General features: G+C 42.9%; 3 protein-coding genes across 6 annotated transcripts; 1 reads left to right on the top strand and 2 right to left on the bottom strand.

The window, feature by feature from the left end:
• Nucleotides 1-552: 552 nt before the first annotated feature.
• On the bottom strand, nt 553-3,284 carry rpl28 (ribosomal protein L28). Its single transcript, XM_057359994.1, has 5 exons — nt 3,255-3,284; nt 2,703-2,796; nt 2,096-2,219; nt 1,755-1,873; nt 553-693 (listed from the first exon to the last, which is right to left on the bottom strand). The coding sequence occupies exons 2-5, from the start codon at nt 2,784-2,786 to the stop codon at nt 604-606; spliced, it is 417 nt and encodes a 138-aa protein (XP_057215977.1). The 5' UTR covers nt 2,787-2,796; nt 3,255-3,284; the 3' UTR covers nt 553-603.
• Nucleotides 3,285-3,394: 110 nt separating this feature from the next.
• LOC130569975 (uncharacterized) lies at nt 3,395-5,624 on the top strand. Of its 2 annotated transcripts, none has more exons than XM_057359992.1 (7): nt 3,395-3,829; nt 3,935-4,046; nt 4,163-4,275; nt 4,363-4,462; nt 4,586-4,707; nt 4,815-4,909; nt 5,106-5,624. In XM_057359992.1, exons 1-7 carry the CDS (start codon nt 3,739-3,741, stop codon nt 5,145-5,147), a joined length of 675 nt encoding a protein of 224 aa, XP_057215975.1. In that variant the 5' UTR covers nt 3,395-3,738; the 3' UTR covers nt 5,148-5,624. The 2 variants fall into 2 exon arrangements, with proteins under 2 accessions (XP_057215975.1, XP_057215976.1); XM_057359993.1 differs by having other exon boundaries at nt 3,741-3,834.
• A 140-nt stretch (nt 5,625-5,764) lies between these two features.
• Nucleotides 5,765-20,684, bottom strand: sec16a (SEC16 homolog A, endoplasmic reticulum export factor). Of its 3 annotated transcripts, none has more exons than XM_057359989.1 (31): nt 20,560-20,684; nt 15,400-18,270; nt 15,134-15,270; nt 14,910-15,004; nt 14,494-14,635; nt 14,232-14,421; nt 13,950-14,121; nt 13,546-13,688; nt 13,292-13,353; nt 12,997-13,135; nt 12,597-12,836; nt 12,389-12,486; nt 12,223-12,304; nt 12,027-12,144; nt 11,836-11,947; nt 11,604-11,709; nt 11,379-11,519; nt 11,178-11,291; nt 10,394-10,568; nt 9,941-10,305; nt 9,640-9,690; nt 9,394-9,549; nt 9,087-9,167; nt 8,959-9,015; nt 8,748-8,874; nt 8,463-8,597; nt 8,308-8,390; nt 8,155-8,208; nt 7,411-7,470; nt 6,922-6,999; nt 5,765-6,840 (listed from the first exon to the last, which is right to left on the bottom strand). In XM_057359989.1, exons 2-31 carry the CDS (start codon nt 18,217-18,219, stop codon nt 6,775-6,777), a joined length of 6,399 nt encoding a protein of 2,132 aa, XP_057215972.1. In that variant the 5' UTR covers nt 18,220-18,270; nt 20,560-20,684; the 3' UTR covers nt 5,765-6,774. The 3 variants fall into 3 exon arrangements, with proteins under 3 accessions (XP_057215972.1, XP_057215973.1, XP_057215974.1); XM_057359990.1 differs by having other exon boundaries at nt 15,134-15,267; XM_057359991.1 differs by lacking the exon at nt 7,411-7,470.
• Nucleotides 20,685-20,803: the final 119 nt, after the last annotated feature.

Raw genomic sequence — 20,803 nt, 5'->3', positions numbered from 1 at the left:
AATAAAACTATCCAAACCACACTGCAGTATATAACGCAGTACAGCCATCATAACTCATTATGGGTGTACCAGTTTTTGTATGCAAGACCAGAGAATGAAACGAGCATCCCTCTTTAAAAACAGTGATATCCGAGTCTGTGGGTGAAAAAAAATCTGCCCTACAATAGATTGTGGAAATGGAGTTAAATCAGTGTGACTAAGCTGAAAGCTCTTAGATATTTTAGATTTTGTACCAAGAAATGTTCATTGCTTTGAGGCGTTTATGACCGTTTATGTATTGAGATCATTTTATAAAGGTGGCATGTACTATCATCAATAGGCAATGAAGTATTTTCAAGCTGAGCATCAAAGCATTCATTTTTGAAAAGGGTGCATTTGGTACATCCAAGTCACATTCAATCAAAGTTATAAGCCTTATAACCAGTACCTGACATTTGTTATAAAATGCACACAAAAAACCTTTGTTGATGGTGCAATTTGCTCCACATGTACATTCAAGTACAGCTCAGTGTTTAGTATGTAGTAGATAAGAAATGAGACCAGAAAAGAAAGTTTGACCAAAATCACTTTTATTAAGTCAAAAGTTGTCTATGCACTGTGTATTTATGAGCTCTTGGTTGCCCTGGTACGCTTCTTCCGAACCACCACAGGCTTCTGGCTCTTCAAGATGGCACTAGTGCGTCTCAGAGCAGCCTGGAAGAAAGCGAGAGAACATTCATGATCCACAGAACATCAAATGCTCTTCACATCTTTTCAGATGAACAAAACCTCTTAAATAACTTCACCCACTGTGAAGAGAATTTACTAGTGGATACTGTGCATTACATACAAATTATAGTTTCCATAAACAGAGCTGTACGTTAACTTTTTTTGGACATGGCACCAGTGCTACAGAGGTTTAAAGTTTGTAGCACTGGCATACGTCTGTTATCATCTTTAAAAAACCACAAGTGCAGGTCATCACATAAGTAGACAGGTTACTGAAGAAAATTAGCGTTATACAAATGGATAAATTGGGCCATATAATTTTTTTCCCCGCAAATTCGTTTTTAACTTTTTCTGAGTTCGCATTTTCAACGCTTTACTATACAGTAGAAAATACATTTGTCCATTAAAATACTATAGTATTTACTACAGTAAAATTCTTGTGTACTATAGTATAATTGAACCTTACTATATTAAATATTAAAGTACACTATAGTGTTTTCTACGGTTTATAAATTTACTACAAATTAATTATTGTATCATCTGGTTCAAATTAAGCTGACTTTTATTTTGGCGGGTCGTCACTAAGACGTTTGAGTTTCAGTGTGTTTGACAGTAGCTTCACTCAAACATGTTTGACCACACCATGCAGATCATAGGGCTCTGGATCAATGGACTCGCGCGATGCAGCCGGAAAACAAGTTCTAATTGCAAAAACGAAATAAAAACGAAAACAAAATAGTGACGCGCCATTAGTCAACCTCACACACGAACAAGCACAACGACAAACGCAAACAAGCAGCTCTGTCTAATGCACATGCCAAACTGTATCGCACGCGTGCTACATTATTAAATTTATCCTTAGCACAGACAGACTTTTCGTAGCATGTGGGACATACATGTTGCACTGTACAGCCCTGAGCATAAGTATGTTAAACATGCTATTATAAAACATGATTTACATACTTAAACTGAATGTTTGCTTTCAGAAATATATATATATATATATATATATATATCTCTGCAGGTGAAGAAAAGAGTTAACAAACCATGCGAAGGTCCTTCCTGTATTTATTTTTGCGAATGATGTTTCTCACACTGGAGAGAGTGGCACGAGAATTCTTGTTGATGGTGATTTTCTCGTATGAGGTGGCAGGTTTGCGCTGACCTAAAAACACACATAATCTGTTAATACAGACATATCACATAACAGACAGTGTTAAGAATCATAATGTAAGCTCTCTATAACTCAAGAACTTTCTAGTAAAGATGTGCACAGGTTCAATAAAACCATTTTTGGAAAGGAATCTCACACTACAACGGTCAAAGTGTTTTGTTATCATAGATTCCATGTAAATTTGACAAAATTGTTGCAGTGATGGACCCTCACCTGCACGTTTCTTCAGGGTGATTACCACACCCTTGCCATCAGCAGCCGGCTCGACGCCAACAGTCTTCCGGTGAATGAGACCATTGAAGCGGAAGGAATTCCGGGCCTTCAGGTTATTTGGCTCCTGAAGAGGAAAAAAAACTCACCATAAGAAACTCGGTATTATAAATGCAAGTATACAAATAAAAGCCATATCCATGAGTTCAAAGTAAAGACAGTGATCTTTAATAGTCAATGCATGTGGTGTGCTATTAATGAATGATTGACATCTGGAAAAAAAATTGTACAATGCAAAGTTTGTTTGTAAGTCCTGCAGTGCAACATGAATTTTACAACAATGATATATGAGATGACATCAGCAACCAATGGCCTAAAACTACACAAATACAAAATAACAACTACTTTGTGTGCAGGATCACACACAACTCAAAACATGTAACAAATAGACAGATAGACTGGTTCAGCATCAAACTGTCATTCTCTAAAAAGACCATTAAGGGAATAGAAAACACTTCAAAATTTACACAGATCACCAAATTTGGTGCAAAGTCACAAGCCTCATACACTGCTGTGTAAACACATCCAATGCAACTTCACAGTCACTTACGGTGCTGTAGGTCTGTTTGTTCCTCTTGATCAGGAAACTCGAGTTGTTCCTGACAACCATCCACTGCAGATCAGACGAAGCCATGGTAACTGTCCTACATAAACCAAGCCAATAAATCATACACAAGCATGCCCAAACTGCATAATAAAGAACATAAACGAACACAAATCAAGATCTTATTGCTGTCTATCACATTATGTACATCAAGACCACCATAGAACATAAGACAACCGCCGTCTAACATAAGGCACGTTTAAACTTCATTTACATGGGTCATGAGGAGCAAAAGACTTCATGTGCCGTTTAAAATGCGATTTTTGGCCATATTTTTGTTATCTGATGTCTGTTTCACTAAAGGCCTCGCGACGCAAAGCCACTACGTTAGCGTTTATTATAAAAAATCTGCCATTTCATTAACTCAACAGTCGCAGCTGCGGCCACAATGAGTCTTATAACATATTCGATGCGCTCTCGTACACATTTATTTCGGACATTTGCTTTATAAACTGTTAAATTTAGCGTTGAAGAAATAACACAAGTCGACCACGTTACCTTCTCGACAGAGGAAGAGAGAGGGAAAGGAAGAAGACCCGGTTCCGGTGGCGCTTACGTAGTTTCCCAATCCGCTGTGAGGATTAGCAACGTTAGTTTAAGTGTACATAAAAAAAGAAAAAAAATGTTTAAACGTCCATATGAACCATTAAAACAATCTGTTTCAAAATTATTCGCATATGCGTCTTGAAATGAAAACACGTTTTTATTTTTAAAGACGGCGCGGATGAATATCAGGACACATAAACGCGGAGGATGAAGCCCGTCGCGTCACACACTATGTGCTCTACGTCATTTTCATGCGCTCGTTGAGCACAACACTGCTCAGATGTACGTTGACGTTTACTGTAAATATTACGATTGGTATTTTAAACAAATTTAGAACACTTTTGTTATATAAATGGCAGTATATGTGAGAGATAATATCTTTCTTCCGATAAATAAATGATCGGACAGGGAATCGTTATTATTTAGCGTTGCAGGGATGGAGGGTGATGAAGATGTGGATTCTTTGGGAGAGAAACTGTATGATGTCATATATCCCAAATATACAGACATGACACCTAAATTGACAGGTGATGTAAGCAGAATATAATGTTATTGTGTTTATAACTTTTGTGACGTGTGGTAACCTAGTTTATTGTTTCATTGTCTGATCTCTGATCGGTGCTTGGCTGCAGGTATGTTGCTGGAGCTGCCTGCTTCTGTAGTGAATCAGATGCTACAGGATGAAGATCTGCTAAATAAGGCAATAGAAAGAGCTTTGGGTGCTCTGACGTCGTCTGACAACAGGTATCACACGCGAACGGCTGCCAAAAGTTTAGACGTTTTCATATAATGTGTGCATTCATATACAGTATGCCTCCATTCAGAACCCAGCCTATGCTTGACCTGTATTTTTTTCCTAGTGAAGGTGTTTCTCAGACCGATGATGCAGTCTCTGTGTCCTCAGATTCTTTGGGTGAACAGCTGTATGACCTTATTGACCTTTTTAACACTGGCCACACACAGAAGATTACAGGTAGATCTGTCCATCCTCCCATCGAACTGTGTGAAAAGTGAATTTAAAGTCTGTTGTAATAATAACATGACTACAAAAACTGTGCAGGTATGTTATTGGAGCAGAAAAATGAGGCATTGATTCAGCTTCTGTTAAACCACACGCTTCTCGAGGAGCAAGTCAAGACTGCTTTAAAAACTTTAAATGAGTAGGTGTTTGTGTTTTTCAGAATTCAAGAAATGTAGCACATTATAAGAACATTGTTGTTCTTGTATTCAGATGAATCAGAAACTTTAAGACGAATGTCATGTTTATTGTTTTTGGGGTGCAGGCAGGGTGACGTGGCAACAGATGTGAGTGACAGCTCCGATACAGAAGATGTGGAAAACATCGGCGAGACACTTTTCAGTTTCGTGCAGCAGTTAGACTCCGCCCACTGTGCCGACATCACAGGTGAGTTACTCACATCATTAGCATCTGGATGTTTGGCCTGACTATAAGGGGTTTTTGATCCATACTGTGTGATGAGTATGAGTGTTTAAAGCTTTGCGTGTGTGTAGGGATGCTGCTAGAAATGGATTCTGCAAGTTTGCAACAGATTCTCTCAAACCGGGCCATGCTGGAGGTTGCGGTTCAGAAAGCAAAAAGTGCACTGGTACTTCAAAACAAACACACCTTTTCTCATCATTCGCAGTACTTTGTTATAAGAGATTAAGATGTGATCTCAAATCAAATCTTATGATCTCAAATCTTTTTCAAAGTGTGCCAAGTATATACTTAAATATATAAATATAAAATTGGTCAAGTTTTTGGTAGTTGCTTAAAAATGCATGTTCTCTTTTTGTTCACAGGAGGGCGCTGTGAGCCAAAAACAAATGGAGATGTCACAATGATGCTTTCTGTTCAGACCATGTGACCTAGAGGATTACAGGACAGAGAAACTTGTACTTTAGACTCATGCCAGACTGATGTACCTTTTATTTGCACAACTCTTGTTGCTTACATGGGTTCTTTTTTAGGCTTTTGCCATTTTTTATTAACAGAGATGGTGTAGACAGTGGACAAGATATTTTTGCAACCAGAATTAAACCTGCATCTCTTTCATGAGCAGCTGAATGTGCCATCACTACACCACAGCTTCAGCATTCCATGAACTTTTGCACATTGTTATTTGCACAAAGATCTTTGATGATGTGTTATAATCCGCTGTCATTTAAGCTTTCCCTATTTAGTTTGGGTTAAAATAAAGAAAGCAAAAGTAATTTAGTTGCATGTTTTTACATACAATTTCAGTCAGCCTAACTTATTCAGTAATGTCAATGTTGCATTGCATCCATGAAAATTAAATATTTCATATTGAAACAGGATGCTGGGTCACACCGAGTCATTGGTTATTCCTGCTAGACATTTTTTACTTAAAAAAAGTTAGTTGACTTCAAAGCACAATGCATACCAGCATGAAATAAAAACTGGGTGTTTGTGGCCTAATAAAAAGCCTGCATTTGGGTACAAACAACAAGATGAAGGTTAAAGAGCTCAAAAATATCTTTATTATCACTTTATCAAGAATTGTACAGTCAATTTCTAAACACATTGGAAAAGTCCAAGCTTCCTTCAAACAGAGCTGTCCTTTGGAATTACAAAACCTCGCTGTTACCATGGGAACAAGAACCCAGAACCAGCAAAGAACAATTGTGTGATTGAGAGACGTGAAGCGAAATCAGAATGAGATGAAGTCAGCAAAGCAATAATGATATTTTATGAGCGGAATCAGCGACACACAAACAATCACAGGAAAATCATATAAATGTATGATTTCTTTTTTTTTGCTACTGGCAAAATCAACGCGATCAGATGTCTGTAAAAGAGATCGGTTCTGTTGAGCACATCATGGCTACGCTTAAACTCATCCTGATATCCTATCCGCTGACGCTAAGTCCGTTTCAACCGTTTCATTTTGACAGGAAGCTTAATAAATACCTAAAACATTCTGGTACGCTGCACTGTTCCCATGACAACAGGTCAGACCGCCCCATAACATGCACTGGCCGCCTCCTGCCAACAAATCATGCCCACATCTCCTCCCATCAGACACACACACACACGAGCACACGTTCATACACACCCTGCTGAAATGAGCCACGACATAAAAACTACACAGGGTACGATCACGATATTGCACTTGTGATCACAACGCTCACGTTAAGCGTCAACAGTTCATAGAAGCATTGAGTGAGGGCACCGTTAGATCGCAGCAGGTATGGCAGGTCTATAAAAAAGCGGAGAAGGGCTCTTCCATACGACGTCTGGGTATCTGAGGCCGAGTCTGTTTGCATCAGATCCATTCGCTCAACGTTCGTAATTATGAGGATTATTGATGATAATGACGGTGATGACTACAACCAATTTTGCTGGAGGCTGAGGGACAGACGCCAGAGCTTCAAGGAGTCCAGGCAGGAACCAAACTTCAGTCCGATCTGGTCTAGAACCACAATTTGATCTAAAACTACAGCGATTCTGTTACTTCAGTGTAGGGTACCCTCTCTGTCCCAGCCGACCGGGTCGAGTGCGGCTTGCTGGAACAGACTGAAAGAGAAAGAAAGAAATGTAATCAGACATCACGTGGATGGTAAGCGAAACACCTGTCATTCAAAAAGTGACTCTTACCTGTGCAAACTGGGAGGGGTTGTAAAACGTCACGCCTCCTGTAGGTGGAGCGCCTTGCGCTGGTGGCTGAACGGGAACCTGTGAGAATACAGCTATGGTTACTATAGGAACAAGAGGGCAGCATCTTCACCATCTCCATGGTTACACAGACTGCCATGCCCACTGTAAGTCACAATCATCATGCAGCTCATTGGATAACATGCAGCAAAAAGGGTCAAAGCCTCAGTCTTCAGCACGCCCCATCCAATATCCAAGAGCCCTTCCTATTGGCTGAGAAATATGAGGGCTGCTGATGTAGCAGTAGGTGTCGTGCTGGAGGTGTGGCTACAGGCGTGTGAAGTTAGGAAGTGCAGATGTGCATAGCAAAAGCTGCGTGTGTTTTAAAAAAAAACAAAAGCAAATTGTTGGTTGTGTGTGTGTGTGTGTGCGTGCGTGCGTGTGTGTGTGCGTGTGTGTGTGTGTGTTTGGATAAGAACCAGCTGAAGGTACCTGATTTAAGTGCTGACTCACTTCTCGAGACAGAGAACTCATTGAGCTAGAACGTGACAGCTAGAACAGCAGGAATAAATCAAACAAACAAACAAGCAAAAACACCACAGACCCAAATTAATCCCATGCAGCGCAAGTCTCTGTCAATCATTATAATACCATTACATCAAAATCAGTGGTCTCCATGGCGATTACACACCTCAGTAGCCAGTAAGAGTGCATGTTTAAAATGCATTCCCTTTATTAAACACACTCACACATACCAGAGTCAGAAATGAACCCCGGTTCAGGGCTAAATATCACTAAAAGAGACCAAACTGCCCGCGACAACTTGTTCAAAACGGAACAAACAACACCTGCTGTAATGATATTTTTGACATCTTAAATCAGGCAATAAAACTTACAATACAGATTTTATAGATAGGTATGATTGTAAATGTACAGATTCAAGTGTCTGACATAACTGGACGACACGCATGTTATGATTTGCATTCACACTGTCTGAATAAAGAAAAAGTTCATTACTGACACTGGCACACGCAGTCATGCACTTTATAGCACAAGTTAATGAATCTACAGGCCCAAATTCCTGAAGACAGTTAGAGATGCAAGATCAAGTGTGTGTGCTTTAGAAGCAGTAGTGTGTATGCGAGCATGTGTATTAATATGCGTTCATGAGTGAGAGAGCAGAATATGACAGGTGTGGTCTTTGACAAGATATGAAATATTAAAGGAAGATCTGACCTCTCCTGACCGCGTTCCCTCTGGGCCGGGAGGCAAAGTGTTCGGATTAAACATCTAGACAGAAAAACACGCTCATTATAGTATAAAAACTGTAAATAAAACGGTCCATTAGTGTGTGTGTGGAACTGTTGTGCAGGGCAGATGTGTGTGTACCTGTGGAACTGTGGCATTAGTCTGCTGTGTGTCTTGTGCGCCGGCGTCTGGAACGCTTCCCTCCATCGGCTGCTCATCTGGGGCTAAACAAAAGAGGGTTAGACTCTTCACCAAACAAACTTGATGAACACAAACTGGATGTTGCTCGCACACACCGGCAGCGGGGGTGAAGAGGTTGGCGGGCATGGCCATGGGTGCCAGCGGGGCGAACAGGTCAGCAGGAGGTGGTACGCTGGGTTTAGAACCTCCACGACTGGGATTCAACACATCAACATACCGACTCCTAGTGCCTGAAACACACACCCAAACATTTACTGGCCAGTCAGGAGCATCACTTTGGATGCAGGGTAGAGCGACACAGTATAAATATATATATATATATATACTGTATATATCAATATCAATGATGTACTCGCAGTTGGGTCAAGTGGGTCACATACCTGCTCTCCTTGAGAACATATTAACGGGTGGACCCGCCCCTGGACCCCCTGCAAATGGTGGCCCCATCCCTGGACCACCCATTGGGGCTTTGGGAAAGCTGGTGGGAGGAGGGGGAGGTGGCTTGCTCTGAAAAAAACATGAACAGGTTATTCCGAATAATACACACACAGTCTGAAGCTCAAAATCATTCTAATCATTAATACGCTGCACCTCTTCCTCTGGCTCCTCCAGATTAACCCATTTCTTCATTTTTTCATCCCAAACAATCTGGAAAATAAATGGGATGTTAAATCTCATATGATGAAGAGAAATGAGCAGATGAAGTACAAAGGTCTTACAGATTTGTTCTTGTCATCTGGGAGATGTGCTTCATTCTTGCGCTTCGGATAGAGCCACGTCAGCCATCCGCTGCTCGCAGCCTGAGGAACAGAGATGGAACAGAACTTTCATTACATCAACGCTGTCATTTGTCACATGGAGAAAATTTAGTGTGCATCAGAAAAAAGACCAAAATTTGTATTATGAATTCAATCAGTATAGAACTATATATTTATAAATAAGTATAAAATTATAAAATAATTCTTCTGGTCTGGATCTTAATATGCAAGACCTTTCATTTCGCTCATGTGTAAAGTATATGCTGACTTTTTTCGGAGAGTCTTTCTTCTTGGGTTCTTCCTGGTGTGGAGACTCTGGGATGGGAGGGGGAGGTGGAGAGCCCTGATTGGCTATTGAGCTGCTGCGCTCTCGTCCTGAATGATTTGATGATTCAGACGTTGTGCGAGATCTGCGTCCTGGCACCTGAAACACAGCGAACAAATCAGAGCTTAATTCTGTGAAAAAAACTGGTCTGAAAACAGAACAGACAGAGGAACCGCAGGTTGACTGTACCATGTTGTGCACTGATGACAGTGAAGTGGTTCTAGATCTTCTGCCCGCACCCTGCGAAGAGAACCACAACAGGGACCACATCACAAAAGAACTACCGTATTGCGCGATGGCGTGTTCGCTTAAACGTGTTTTGTAAACAGACGTAAGTAACTGGTTCAGATGTGCAACTTGAAATTACGATTTTTACATCCAACTACTTTTCAATCGATCATACTGACAACAATTGAAAAGTCAGTTTATTATGAACCAATATAGGTGGAAACCGACTCTAGGTTTCTATTTCCTTTTATTTTAAACTCACCATGCGAGCCATCTCATCGTAGAAGTCTTTCCCCTGAGGAGGAGGTACACTGAATGTTGGAGACGACTGGGGGAACTGTTGAGGAGATGACTGGGCGGATCCAGATTCTGCCCCGGGCATTGGTGGGGGCATCTGAGGTGGCATCAGTGGATTCATTTCTGTGGGGCTGTAGGCAGGTGGCATTTGTGGGGGCATCTGGGGTGGCATTTGGGGTGGGATGGGCATGTACTGCTCCAGCATTTCATGTTGGTACGGTGCCACAAAGTTCGGCTGGGCTGGGACCACTGGGTAGAATGGAACGCTTTCACCAGGAGGTGGGACTTGTTGCTGTGGGACCGTCCCGTCCTGGAGAATAGTGGGAGGAGCTAAAAGACACAATGAAAGTAGATGGTGAACTTATGAAAACTCATTTTCCTTCACCTGTACATACACTTGACAAAGCACGACTCATACCTGGTGGCATGAGCTGAACCCCGGCTGTGGGCACGACGGAGGTCATGAGTTGATTGTGGGGATCAGAGGTCAGAGTTGAGGGGTCCGGTGGGCTGCTCTGATCTTCTAAACTGGGAGAACTGCAGGGGTAAAGCTGTGGGGTGCTGCGGTCTGCACGGTAAGGGATCACACCCTCCTGAACCAGGCCATAGCACAAACACAAGTTTTGTAAATATTTACAATCTACAAACAATTTATTATTATTCATTAATTAAATTTTTTAAAGTCGGCATGAAACGGATGTAGCGATTGTCTTTTTTTCCGTATCGCAACGTATACCCGAGTGAAACGACTTCTGAAATGAGAAAAAAATGTACTTGATTTCATCCACTGACAATTGATTGGATGGTTAAAAGGTGAACGATTTGAACTCCAGTTTGCAATCTGTCAGTCATTGTAGCCCCGCCCTCGCGCCCTTCCACGTGAACAGAAGTGAAGAGAGGTCGTTTCGAGGGGAGGTTCAAGTTTTTGACTTAAGATTACAAATGAATTTCTAAAAAATAATGATGTGCACGGATAAATAATTTATTATAAATACTTTCAAATACATTTGGATAAAAGCGTCTGCTAAATGACTAAATGTAAATGTACTTCACCACTGTGTAAAACGATTAAAATGATCATTTTTTATTTAATTGTTTTATTTATTGTTTACAAAAGTGTTTATAGCTATACACTTTTGTTTATATTAAGGGTTAAGGATTTCAACCTAACCGTTCTCAATACATCTAAAGCAGACACAAACCTTTATCTGTCCATCCAGCTGTCTGAGATGCAGTAACCAGTCGGGCTCTATAAACAACTCCTGCTCGGGTCTCTCCTTCAGCTGGGGGTCAAAGAACCTCAACCTCAGAGACATCTGGAATCAGACCACGACATGAACTATCAGTCCTCACAGTACAGTGATCTCAGACGGAGACTGACATGTTGTTTTGTACACTTCTACCTGAATGAGCTGACTGGTGAACACCGGTGAGCAGTACTCGGGCAGGGTCAGGAGAGTGCGGGAGATGACCTCACAGTAATGGAAAGCCTGCGCGCAAAGTCCCAGCTCCGCCAGGCGACACGCGTAGATGAATTTGAACACCTGTAGGGGCCAAAGGGTAAAAATCATGATGCCTCTGCATCTTCGTAGCCTGACCTCTGATGTTTGTGTACGTATCTGTGTCACCTGGAAGTTTGGTAGTGAGAGAGGCTGAGAGCCGAGGGACTGAGCGTACTCGTACGATTCTGTGCGCTGGATTGCCTCCGTTGAGCAGAACTTCAAAAACGGCAAACTAGGAATGTGAGAGAGAGAGAATATATTACTTTACATCTACATAGCGTTGCATAGCTTTAAGAGCTTAGCAAGCTTGTTTTCTAGCATGTACATGTCTTTGATCAACTGTATGTTTTGTACACACCTGTGGTTGGAGCCGATGAGGACCATCTTCGTGCTTTTCTTGGTGAATACACCAAAACCCACCTGAGCCATCAGATAACAGAAATGTGCCGCGTCCACCAGACCTTTAGACGCTGTTAGAGAACATTCACAACAGGTGTCAAATATACATTTACCGCATGACACAGTTCTTGTTCATGTATGTTAACGTACCTAATGTGTCCCCCATGGTTGAAATGGTGCGTGTGTCGAGATCCAGAGTGTGTGTGAGGTTGGACAGAATCATGGCCAGATGGGGGCGCCAATCGCCCCATTTCTCATCTCCACAACACTACGAGAGGAATAGATGCCCTAAGTACTGTATAAATGACTACTAACCTATTAACAAACACATATCTATCTTTCTTACAGTAGCAGCGGCCGGCATTCGTCCTGACATGAGCTGGTAAACAGTCTGTAAGGGGTCATTTATGGGCAGGCTGTTGGCAAACCTGAAAGACAATTTGACAAGCTTCATTTGTGGCTTTAAAGGAACACTGATCTGCCGCCGGTGGTTGTAAGAATGCACGGTTTACCTGGTCATGACACGCGCATGCGTTCTGTTGTCCATCTTGCTGGCCAGTAGCAGTGCGTGACCCCACAGGCCATTTTTCATGGCAGCCTCCAAAGCGTCCTAAGACGACAAAAACAGTTTTCAGTTTTCCCTACAGACACACATTTAAACATGAGAACAGTGATCTACTATTAAAGCTGACAAATTTGAAAGTGTGTGTGTTGACATGCCTTCTTGCGGCCGAATAGCAAAAGTTCTCTGAAGCGCTCCGTTTCCTTGCCAATATTCTCAGGCACGCCCATGAAAGTGTCTGATAGGAGAGATATTGGCCCCGCCTCCTCTTCCTCTGCATGCTCTATGGCCTCATTGTTGAAGTCGATGAGATTCGCCTCATTGGGGGATTTCCCTGGCAACCAGACAGAGCGATGCTCCTTTAGCAACAGGTCAGCGATATCTGTGCCCACTACCGTCTAAAACAAAAGTAAAAAAATACAGTACATTTAACTACACATATTATACAGCCGGGAGGTGAGGCTGGGAAAGCTCTTGAAATATGAATGAATATATACTTAAACCAAGACCTAGAATAAAAAAATAAAAAAATATGCGCTCGTGGCATAACACACTCACCCCATTCTGGCGACACAGCAGCACAATGAACTCCCAGATGAGGTGGGCGGAGTCTTTGTCGATGAGGTCATCATTTCGTAAACACTCTTGGGCCTTGTTCTGAGCAAACTTTATAACATCCACCTTGTGTGTGTCCTCCCTGTGCATACATACATACAAGATGCATTTAGGTACGTTCATGACTTCAAAAACAGCCAACATACCAGTTTAGAGGTCATGCGTACAACAAATGCCAGAGATTTCTTCACTTATGAAAATAACAAGTCTTCTTTTGCAAGAAAATGATTACTCTTACTTGGCAAGTGGGCCAGGGAAGGAACGGATCTCAGACTGCTCTGGAGAGTCCTGCAGAATTGTCTGGAATGACATCCCAACCAAGAATTAATTTAACTGACCCCTCACAACAGGGTAAATGAAAGAAATATTTATAACCCATCACAAAACAACGTGCTGCAGTAAAAAGAATTCAACTGGAAAGTGGAAAGGAAAATGAAGTCTATAAAATGCATTGTAACAATGTTTTTATGATACATGTAAAAAAAGGTTTACCTCTATGTTGTGGATCTCCACAAGTGTGGGCTGACCAGCGGAAGGCAGGTTCGGTTGAACGAGGATGAGCTGACCAGCTGGACCGAACCGAGCACAGCGATGAGGAATAGAGAACTTCTCAGGTGTCAATGGCCTTGGAGGTGCTGAGAGAAACATAGAATGAGAGACTATGAATATGATGAATTAAAGGGATCGTCACCCTTTCATCATTTTCACCCTAATGTCATTCTAAACCTGTTTGACCTTCTTTCTTCCGCAGAACATAAGAAAAGATATTTTGAAGAACGTTAATAACCCAACACCATGCCCATTGACTTCCACTGAAACATCTTTGGGTGAATCTTTACATAAAATCTTTCTCTGACAAATTCACAGCTTTTGGTGTGTTTTTGTGTAATATTTACGCTGCTCAGGGGCAGTCCAGGTGCTGTCAGTTGGATTATAAGGAATCTGACTGCAATTTGTGGTTTCTGAAGGGTCGGGATACTGGCTGTAGGTGTAATCGACTGGAAGAGATGTTCCTGTGGCATCATAGGCTGCGCTGACCAGGTCTGTCTGACTCCTGTACACCTGACTCTGCAAGACGAGCCGAACACAAGATGTCACACACAGTACCATCACACACACACACACACACACACACACACACACACACACACAATAATCTATAACACACATGTACACACCTGCTGTGAGCGTGAACTGAAGCTACTGCGTCGACTGCGTGATGAATGCACGCTGTGTGCTGACTGCTCGCTGTGCACCGAACGTCGGTCAAAGTCGTCAGCGTACGCTTCACGCCGGCGGTAGTCGTCATCGAAGCTGGTGTCGTAACCTGGATAGTACCGCCACGGATCGTCGTACCCCTCTCTACCCCTTGAAACAGAAACAAACGGTTAGGGAAGTGGGGCGCTAAGGGATGTAAACAATCACGTCTGTTGTGTGTACCTGTTTGAATATTGTTGGTTGTAATAAGCCTCTCCTCTTCTGTATGCATCCATGTCATAGTTGTACCAGCCATATGTCTGGTCATAGTATGCTTTGTAGCGCGGATCATATGCAGCGTTTGGATCATACCACCTGTTCCTGTCTGAACACACACGCGTGCGTTAACGGAAAGCCAAAATGTCAAGTTCAAAACATACAGAGAAGGTAACTTGATCAACAATGTCGGAAACCTCGTATGTCCATATTTTGTCATTTTTATTATTTTCATAAATCATTACTATTGGTCACCCTCTTCATCTGTGTGTGGGTTTCGCAAATATATGACTCATTAAATAAAATAAATTAAAACACAATTTCAAACAGAAGTGTTCTCCATTTCTTAAAAAGCAGAGGTTTTGGACATACAAGGTCCTTACCTCCATAGGCATCATATTGTCTCTTATAGTAGTTTGCATAGTATTCATCATGGGCACTATGGTTGGATCTAGAATAGTCTTCTGGATACCCCTGCCTAAAAAGGACAATTTATAATAAATACATTGTTATAATTCAATGACAAGGGCACTTTCACAATACATAAGATGGTTTATTTAAATCTTAAGTTTCGGACCAAGCAATAAAAGCAAGGTCAAAGTGTCACCTGGAGTTGGGTCTGTCTGAGTACTGGCTAGTTCTAGAACTTGGTCTCTCTGGTTGACGCTCAGCTTCTCTGTAAGTGGAATTCTGAGCATCATACCGGCCATACCGAGGATCTGCTCTACGATAGAAATCGTCCTGCTGAATTAAAACAGTAAGAACAAATAATGAGAAACAAATCAAGATCAGTTAACAGAAACATGTCGTGCACTTACATCATTCAGAATTTGACTGATTAGACTACTAATAAGTATAAATAGATTACTGCACCTGGTGGTAGCTCTGAGCTCTCGGGTCCACAGGGTATTGGGGTGGATAGGGTAACCTCCCATCCTGGTACTCAGGATAAGCCCCTGGGTAATACCCAGCATAGCCAGGACCTGGAGGGATCGCGTGTGGCGCACCATAACCAGGCTGACCGCTCAGAACAGAAGGAGGTCTTTGGGGTTCTTGGGATGGCTGGTGGGCAGAGCTTCCAGACTGGGGTGGGTAAAAAGAGGGTGGAACAGATCCAGGTCCAGCAGGCGGAGCTCCTGGATGAGTGGGCGGGACCTGTGGAGGAGGTTGGTACTGAGCTGGGTGGGAATAGCGAGCAGGTTCGTTGTTGGCTTGGTTGCTGGAGGGTCTAGGAGGGTTAGAGGTCTGTTGAAGGGGCTGAGCCTCACTGTCGGGCTGCCCACCCTGCTGCGCATCTTTGGTGACCTGCAGGTAAAAGCCAGGCGTGTTATTTACCGAGGTTGGTGGCTGGGTTGACTGCGACACGGCCGGGCCCGTTACCTGATTTGTGGACTGTGGCTGATGCATAGAAAAATCAAGAAGTTCATAATTTGAAAGTTGATTGTGATTAGTGGCAGCAGATGAAGGCAGAGCTTGAGAAATGGAAGGCGGAAGAGATTGGCTATCACCTTTAACAGACTGGGCTCTTGAGAGAGCAGGTTGGGCTACTTGAACAGAGGCCGGAGGATCTTTGGTCTCTCGTGCTAAATTTAAGACGCCTTGAGTGGAAGGAGGATTAAGAGGTTGAGAGAAAAGAGGCTGCAGCTGATTTGCAGGAGGAGAACTCTGGGGTATTTGATTGGTCAGAGAAGGTAGTAGGTGGACAGGTGTGACTGTCTCTTGTGGAATTATCTGACTGGATGGTTGCGAAAGATTTTGAGAGGTAACCAAACTGTAATTAGAAGGTGGGGCAATCAATACGGACTGGTTTAGGGACTCCACAGGGGGCGTGGCCACAAGCAAGGAGGCGTATCCCAAACCTGCCTGAGAGTCTGGTGGGTTCTCCAAGTTTTCAGAGGGAAGCTGTGGGTTTGGTTTAGCTGGATGCAAATCAAGAGGCCCATCCTCCGGGGGCTGGATGACTTCTGCAGGACGCGCTGGGACGAATGTTGCAGCCAGTGAGGGAGCTGCAGGGGCTAACAGGATGTTAGCACGTAGACTGGCAGGGTCATTTTGAGCCCAAAGTGTAGTAGCGGGGCTCTCACTGGGGCGCCGTGCTCCCTGAGCACGAGATGAGGGTCGTCGCTCCGGTAAGTAAATCATCTCCAAGTTGTCTGGTGGTTGTTCGAGGTTGCCAGGTTGCACATCACGTCCACCCTTTTCCACAACCATACGGGCACGATCAACCTCAGCGGGTCGAACGCCTACGCCATGCGAGCGAACGGGCTCGAAAGAGGAGTTTGCACTTGCCTGAAACACACCGACTGGTTTAGGAGGGCTAGGAGTTGGGAAAGTAGGACTTGTCTCCGCAGCTGGGTTAGAGTCTATCTGTTCAAAGTAGCCACCGGTGGAGGGGTGCAAGGGAGGGTGATCTGATGGCCGTGGACTCTCCTGTTGGATAAACGTTCCCATAACACCTTGTTGTCGCCGAGGGGCATGGCCGCCGCCGTGAGGACCGTGTCCACTGCTGTGACTGACATTGCTGTAGCTGGATGAAACGCTTGCAGAGCGGGCAAGACGAGGAGCGGTGTCAGGTGTCTCGAGGTTGGGCCCCGCCTCAAAGGCGTGGCTTGGTGGTGGTTCACTAGGCAGCACTTCTTGGTTCGGTACACATTCAAGGTTCTCCACCGAATCGCATGGCCCTGCCCCAGCTCGGATGTTACCACTGTCATTTAGGTACGGACCAGACGACTCAGTTATTGAATGAGGAGGGTGAGAAACTCCATTTACACGGCCCTCCCCTGACAAAGTCTCCACATTTTCTACATCGTTGCCTCGAAAGAACATTGAAAGGGTTCCGGGGGCACTGGGGGCTTCAGGGTGAGGCACAGGGCTGGCATGTTGAGGTGGATTCTGATTGAACCACGTCTCTAAGGGTCCACCTGACTGACTGAAATAACTCTGGGCTGGGAAGTGGGAGTTTTGTTGCCCAGTTGGCCCAGTCATATTTGGGGGAGCTGGCAGACCTTGATTTTGGGATTGGGAAAAAGGCGGGGGTAAGTGTGGAGAGGGGGCAGAGGGTGGGGCATGAGAATGGAAAGGCTGAGATGGCAGATCACTGGTTGGCTGAAAGTAGTTTTGAACCGAAGGTGGGCGGCTCCCGTGATCGGGTACCCAGTGGGAATGAACAGGCAGGGGCTGGGACTGAAATGGAGTTGATGTTTGAACTGGGGGTGTTGCGGCAGTGGAAGCAGGATGTGATGGGTTAAAATGTAAGTGAGGGGCTGGGTTAGGCAACTGTGCAATGTAGGGCATAGGCTCTTGGGAATAAAAGTATCCTGGTTCTGTAGAGGGAGGGTTGGAGCTCGGTGCAGGTCCTGGGGGTATAGGTTGTGGGGTAAAAATTCTTGGTGGGGGGCCAGGTGAGGCTGCCTGTGCTCCTTGTGGTGAAGCAGTCGAGTTGAACCCAGGCATTGGCGGTCCTTGCATAGGAAGCGGGTTGCTGTTTGTGGGTGGAGTCTGGCTGCCACCAGCCATGGGAGACTGACCAAAGGCAAAAGGATCAGTCACTGGCTGGGTGGGTGGGATAGCGCTTGTCATAGCAGCTGCAGCCCCTTGCTTGTGGGGTCTATTTCTTCTGAAGGCATTGGTCCCGCTGGAGGGGGGTGGAGGTCCAACAGCTCCAGGCGGGACTGTCCGAGGAGGTGGTTGCATCTTCGCTGACTCTCACAGGAATTCAGGGCTTTTACAATTATTGGAGATCTCCTTACAAAGATGAAAAACATAGATTAATGTCATTTCTATCTTACTGTTCGATATTCAACAATTACATTCAACAACACTTATTTTTTGACAGAACAAATACAAATATTTGACAGCTACAGGTCACAATACATAACCGTACAGGCCTACAAGAATATTCTGAAATAAAGTCAAATGTTGGATAATAGATTAAACAATATATAGGGAAACTATGGGACATTACTTGCACCCCACAATTTATATATTTTGTCTATCTTTGTAATGGTTCTGTGACGGCCTGTAACACATGCACTTCCTTTTGCTAAAATGAAAATTGTTAAATCGCGGTTCACAACATTGTCCATTTTGTAAAGCAACTCATGTTCCTTAAAATGCCAACGTGGCATCCCTCTTAAAGCACACCAAAACAGACAACAATGTATCACCAATACAAACAAATGAGATGAGTCTGTATTTTGGGGCTAACAGTTCTGAATTAGGGCTATTATCACAACAAACACAGGTACTATACAAATGTCCTCAACATCACCACATAGAACCATTTGAAGCAGTTTTTAAAATAAAGTGAGTTCCCTTCCATACCCCTAACAGAAGACTGCACTCCTCAAAACAGTTTGGACACAAACAGCTCCAATTTATCACATTATCAAACATTCATAAGGCCTCTGTGGACAGCAGGACAGCAGCAGCTACTATCTTGGCATATGAGCGGTCACCGTAATCTGTAAAACGATATCAAGCACATTGCAGGCCGGGTGTAAGAGAGAAATGTGCTTTAAATTACACTGAACTTTGAAACCTGTCTGTCATTTACACTAAAGCAGGGGGACTTACTTCTGCAGGTGTTACAGCTTAATCAACACCAGCAGGTGAGGGATACGGTTTCTGTTTATGAAAATACCATGTTCATCTTATTGGATGACACCTGTCATACAGCCTGTGATGGTTTTAGTGGCCTAAAACAACAATACTAATTTGATCCAGTAAAAGAATGTTTCTCCTTGACTATGTTACTTATACTAAAAAATATAATTACTTCTGCAAACAATTCCAAATTTTAAGTGCACAGAGAGCGGTTATCAAAGGCCCCTGTTACGTTTGCCTTAAGTAGCCAAACTTGTAAATATTAAAACTAGGATTAGTGCCACATACAATATGCTGACTTTACATATTTAGTTTAATTTGTTCAGAATTATTAGCTGCAGAAATCTAAGGACTTTTATTGTTAAATGTATAACACAGAGCTAGGAGTACTAGATATTGTTATTCATAATGGAAATTATGATCAATTTTGTCATAACCTCTAAGAATTTTATTATAGTAGAAGTGTAACCATGTTTTTTTGCCAGATTAATTATGATTTGCAAACGTTTTACAACAAATACCACAGCTGAAAAATATGATTATTTTGAGACCACGGTAAATTTCTGAGTACTAAAATCATGGTTATTACAGTTAAATTATAGTTCATTTTGTAATTTCATAAATTTAAGAAAGCAATTGGCACAAAATACATAGAGCTTTGACAACAAATGCTTTGCTAATCTGTGTATCTTTCTATAGACACTGACCTTTTGACCTTTAATTTGCTGATGCATCAATTTTAACTTTTTATACTCTTATTTCGACGCAAAGTATTCAGCTAATGACTTCATCGTTGTGTCTAACTGTAGCCCAGCGTCTGCCCCTTGTAGACCCAAATCAAACCTGTCCATCTGTTATTGAAAATCTGTATTGGATTGGATTATATCCGGTCCAAAGGCGGACACTCATAGCGCCTCTTACTGGACTGCCACGCCATTCTATCATCTGATGTCACGTCCTGCTCTTTAATTCCTGTTTATTTAACTCTATCAGTAAACATATACTTCAGAGAACACTCGTGTATGAAACACGCAACAGTACTGACATTAAGTTAATGCTGACTGACAAAGGTGCTTAAAACCAGAAGACAAAACTGTCAAAACAAAACAAAACAAAACACCAGATGAACTTGCATCAGTGCAAACCACACAGACAAGAGGCAAAAATCAACTATACATTCAAATTAAGAGCTTTTAATCAAACATTTATCTGCACGTACAACTACACATCCGGGAGGCAACACATGGCAATGTCATAAGCATAAACATTAGAAAATAACTTGTATATAAATGTAAATATAGGACGTGAAGTATAACATATGACAGCTGACTGGGCCATTAGCCGTTAGCATGCTAAGCATTACAGTTAATCCCCCTAAAAAAGAGGTCTCTCAGAGCACAAATATACAGAGCACTGGAAAACTCTTACCCCTTATCTCCCGAACGAGGTATGCCGACACTAACAAAACTCAATACGAGCACGTCCAGGCTTGAGTTTTCAGAAAAATGCAGGACACCGCGACTGACACTTGTCCGCCATGTTGGCCGATCGCGTCCTGCTTGACGACGTGTACATGTGACGACACGGCTAGCTCCCGATTAGCCCCGCCCCGGAATGTCATAAAATTAACATAAAATATTACATAATCGTCATAATTTTCTCGGGGTCGGTT

The sequence above is a fragment of the Triplophysa rosa genome, linkage group LG19, assembly GCF_024868665.1.
Source record: "Triplophysa rosa linkage group LG19, Trosa_1v2, whole genome shotgun sequence".
NCBI lineage: Eukaryota > Metazoa > Chordata > Actinopteri > Cypriniformes > Nemacheilidae > Triplophysa > Triplophysa rosa.
This window is presented reverse-complemented; position numbering and strand designations above follow the sequence as displayed.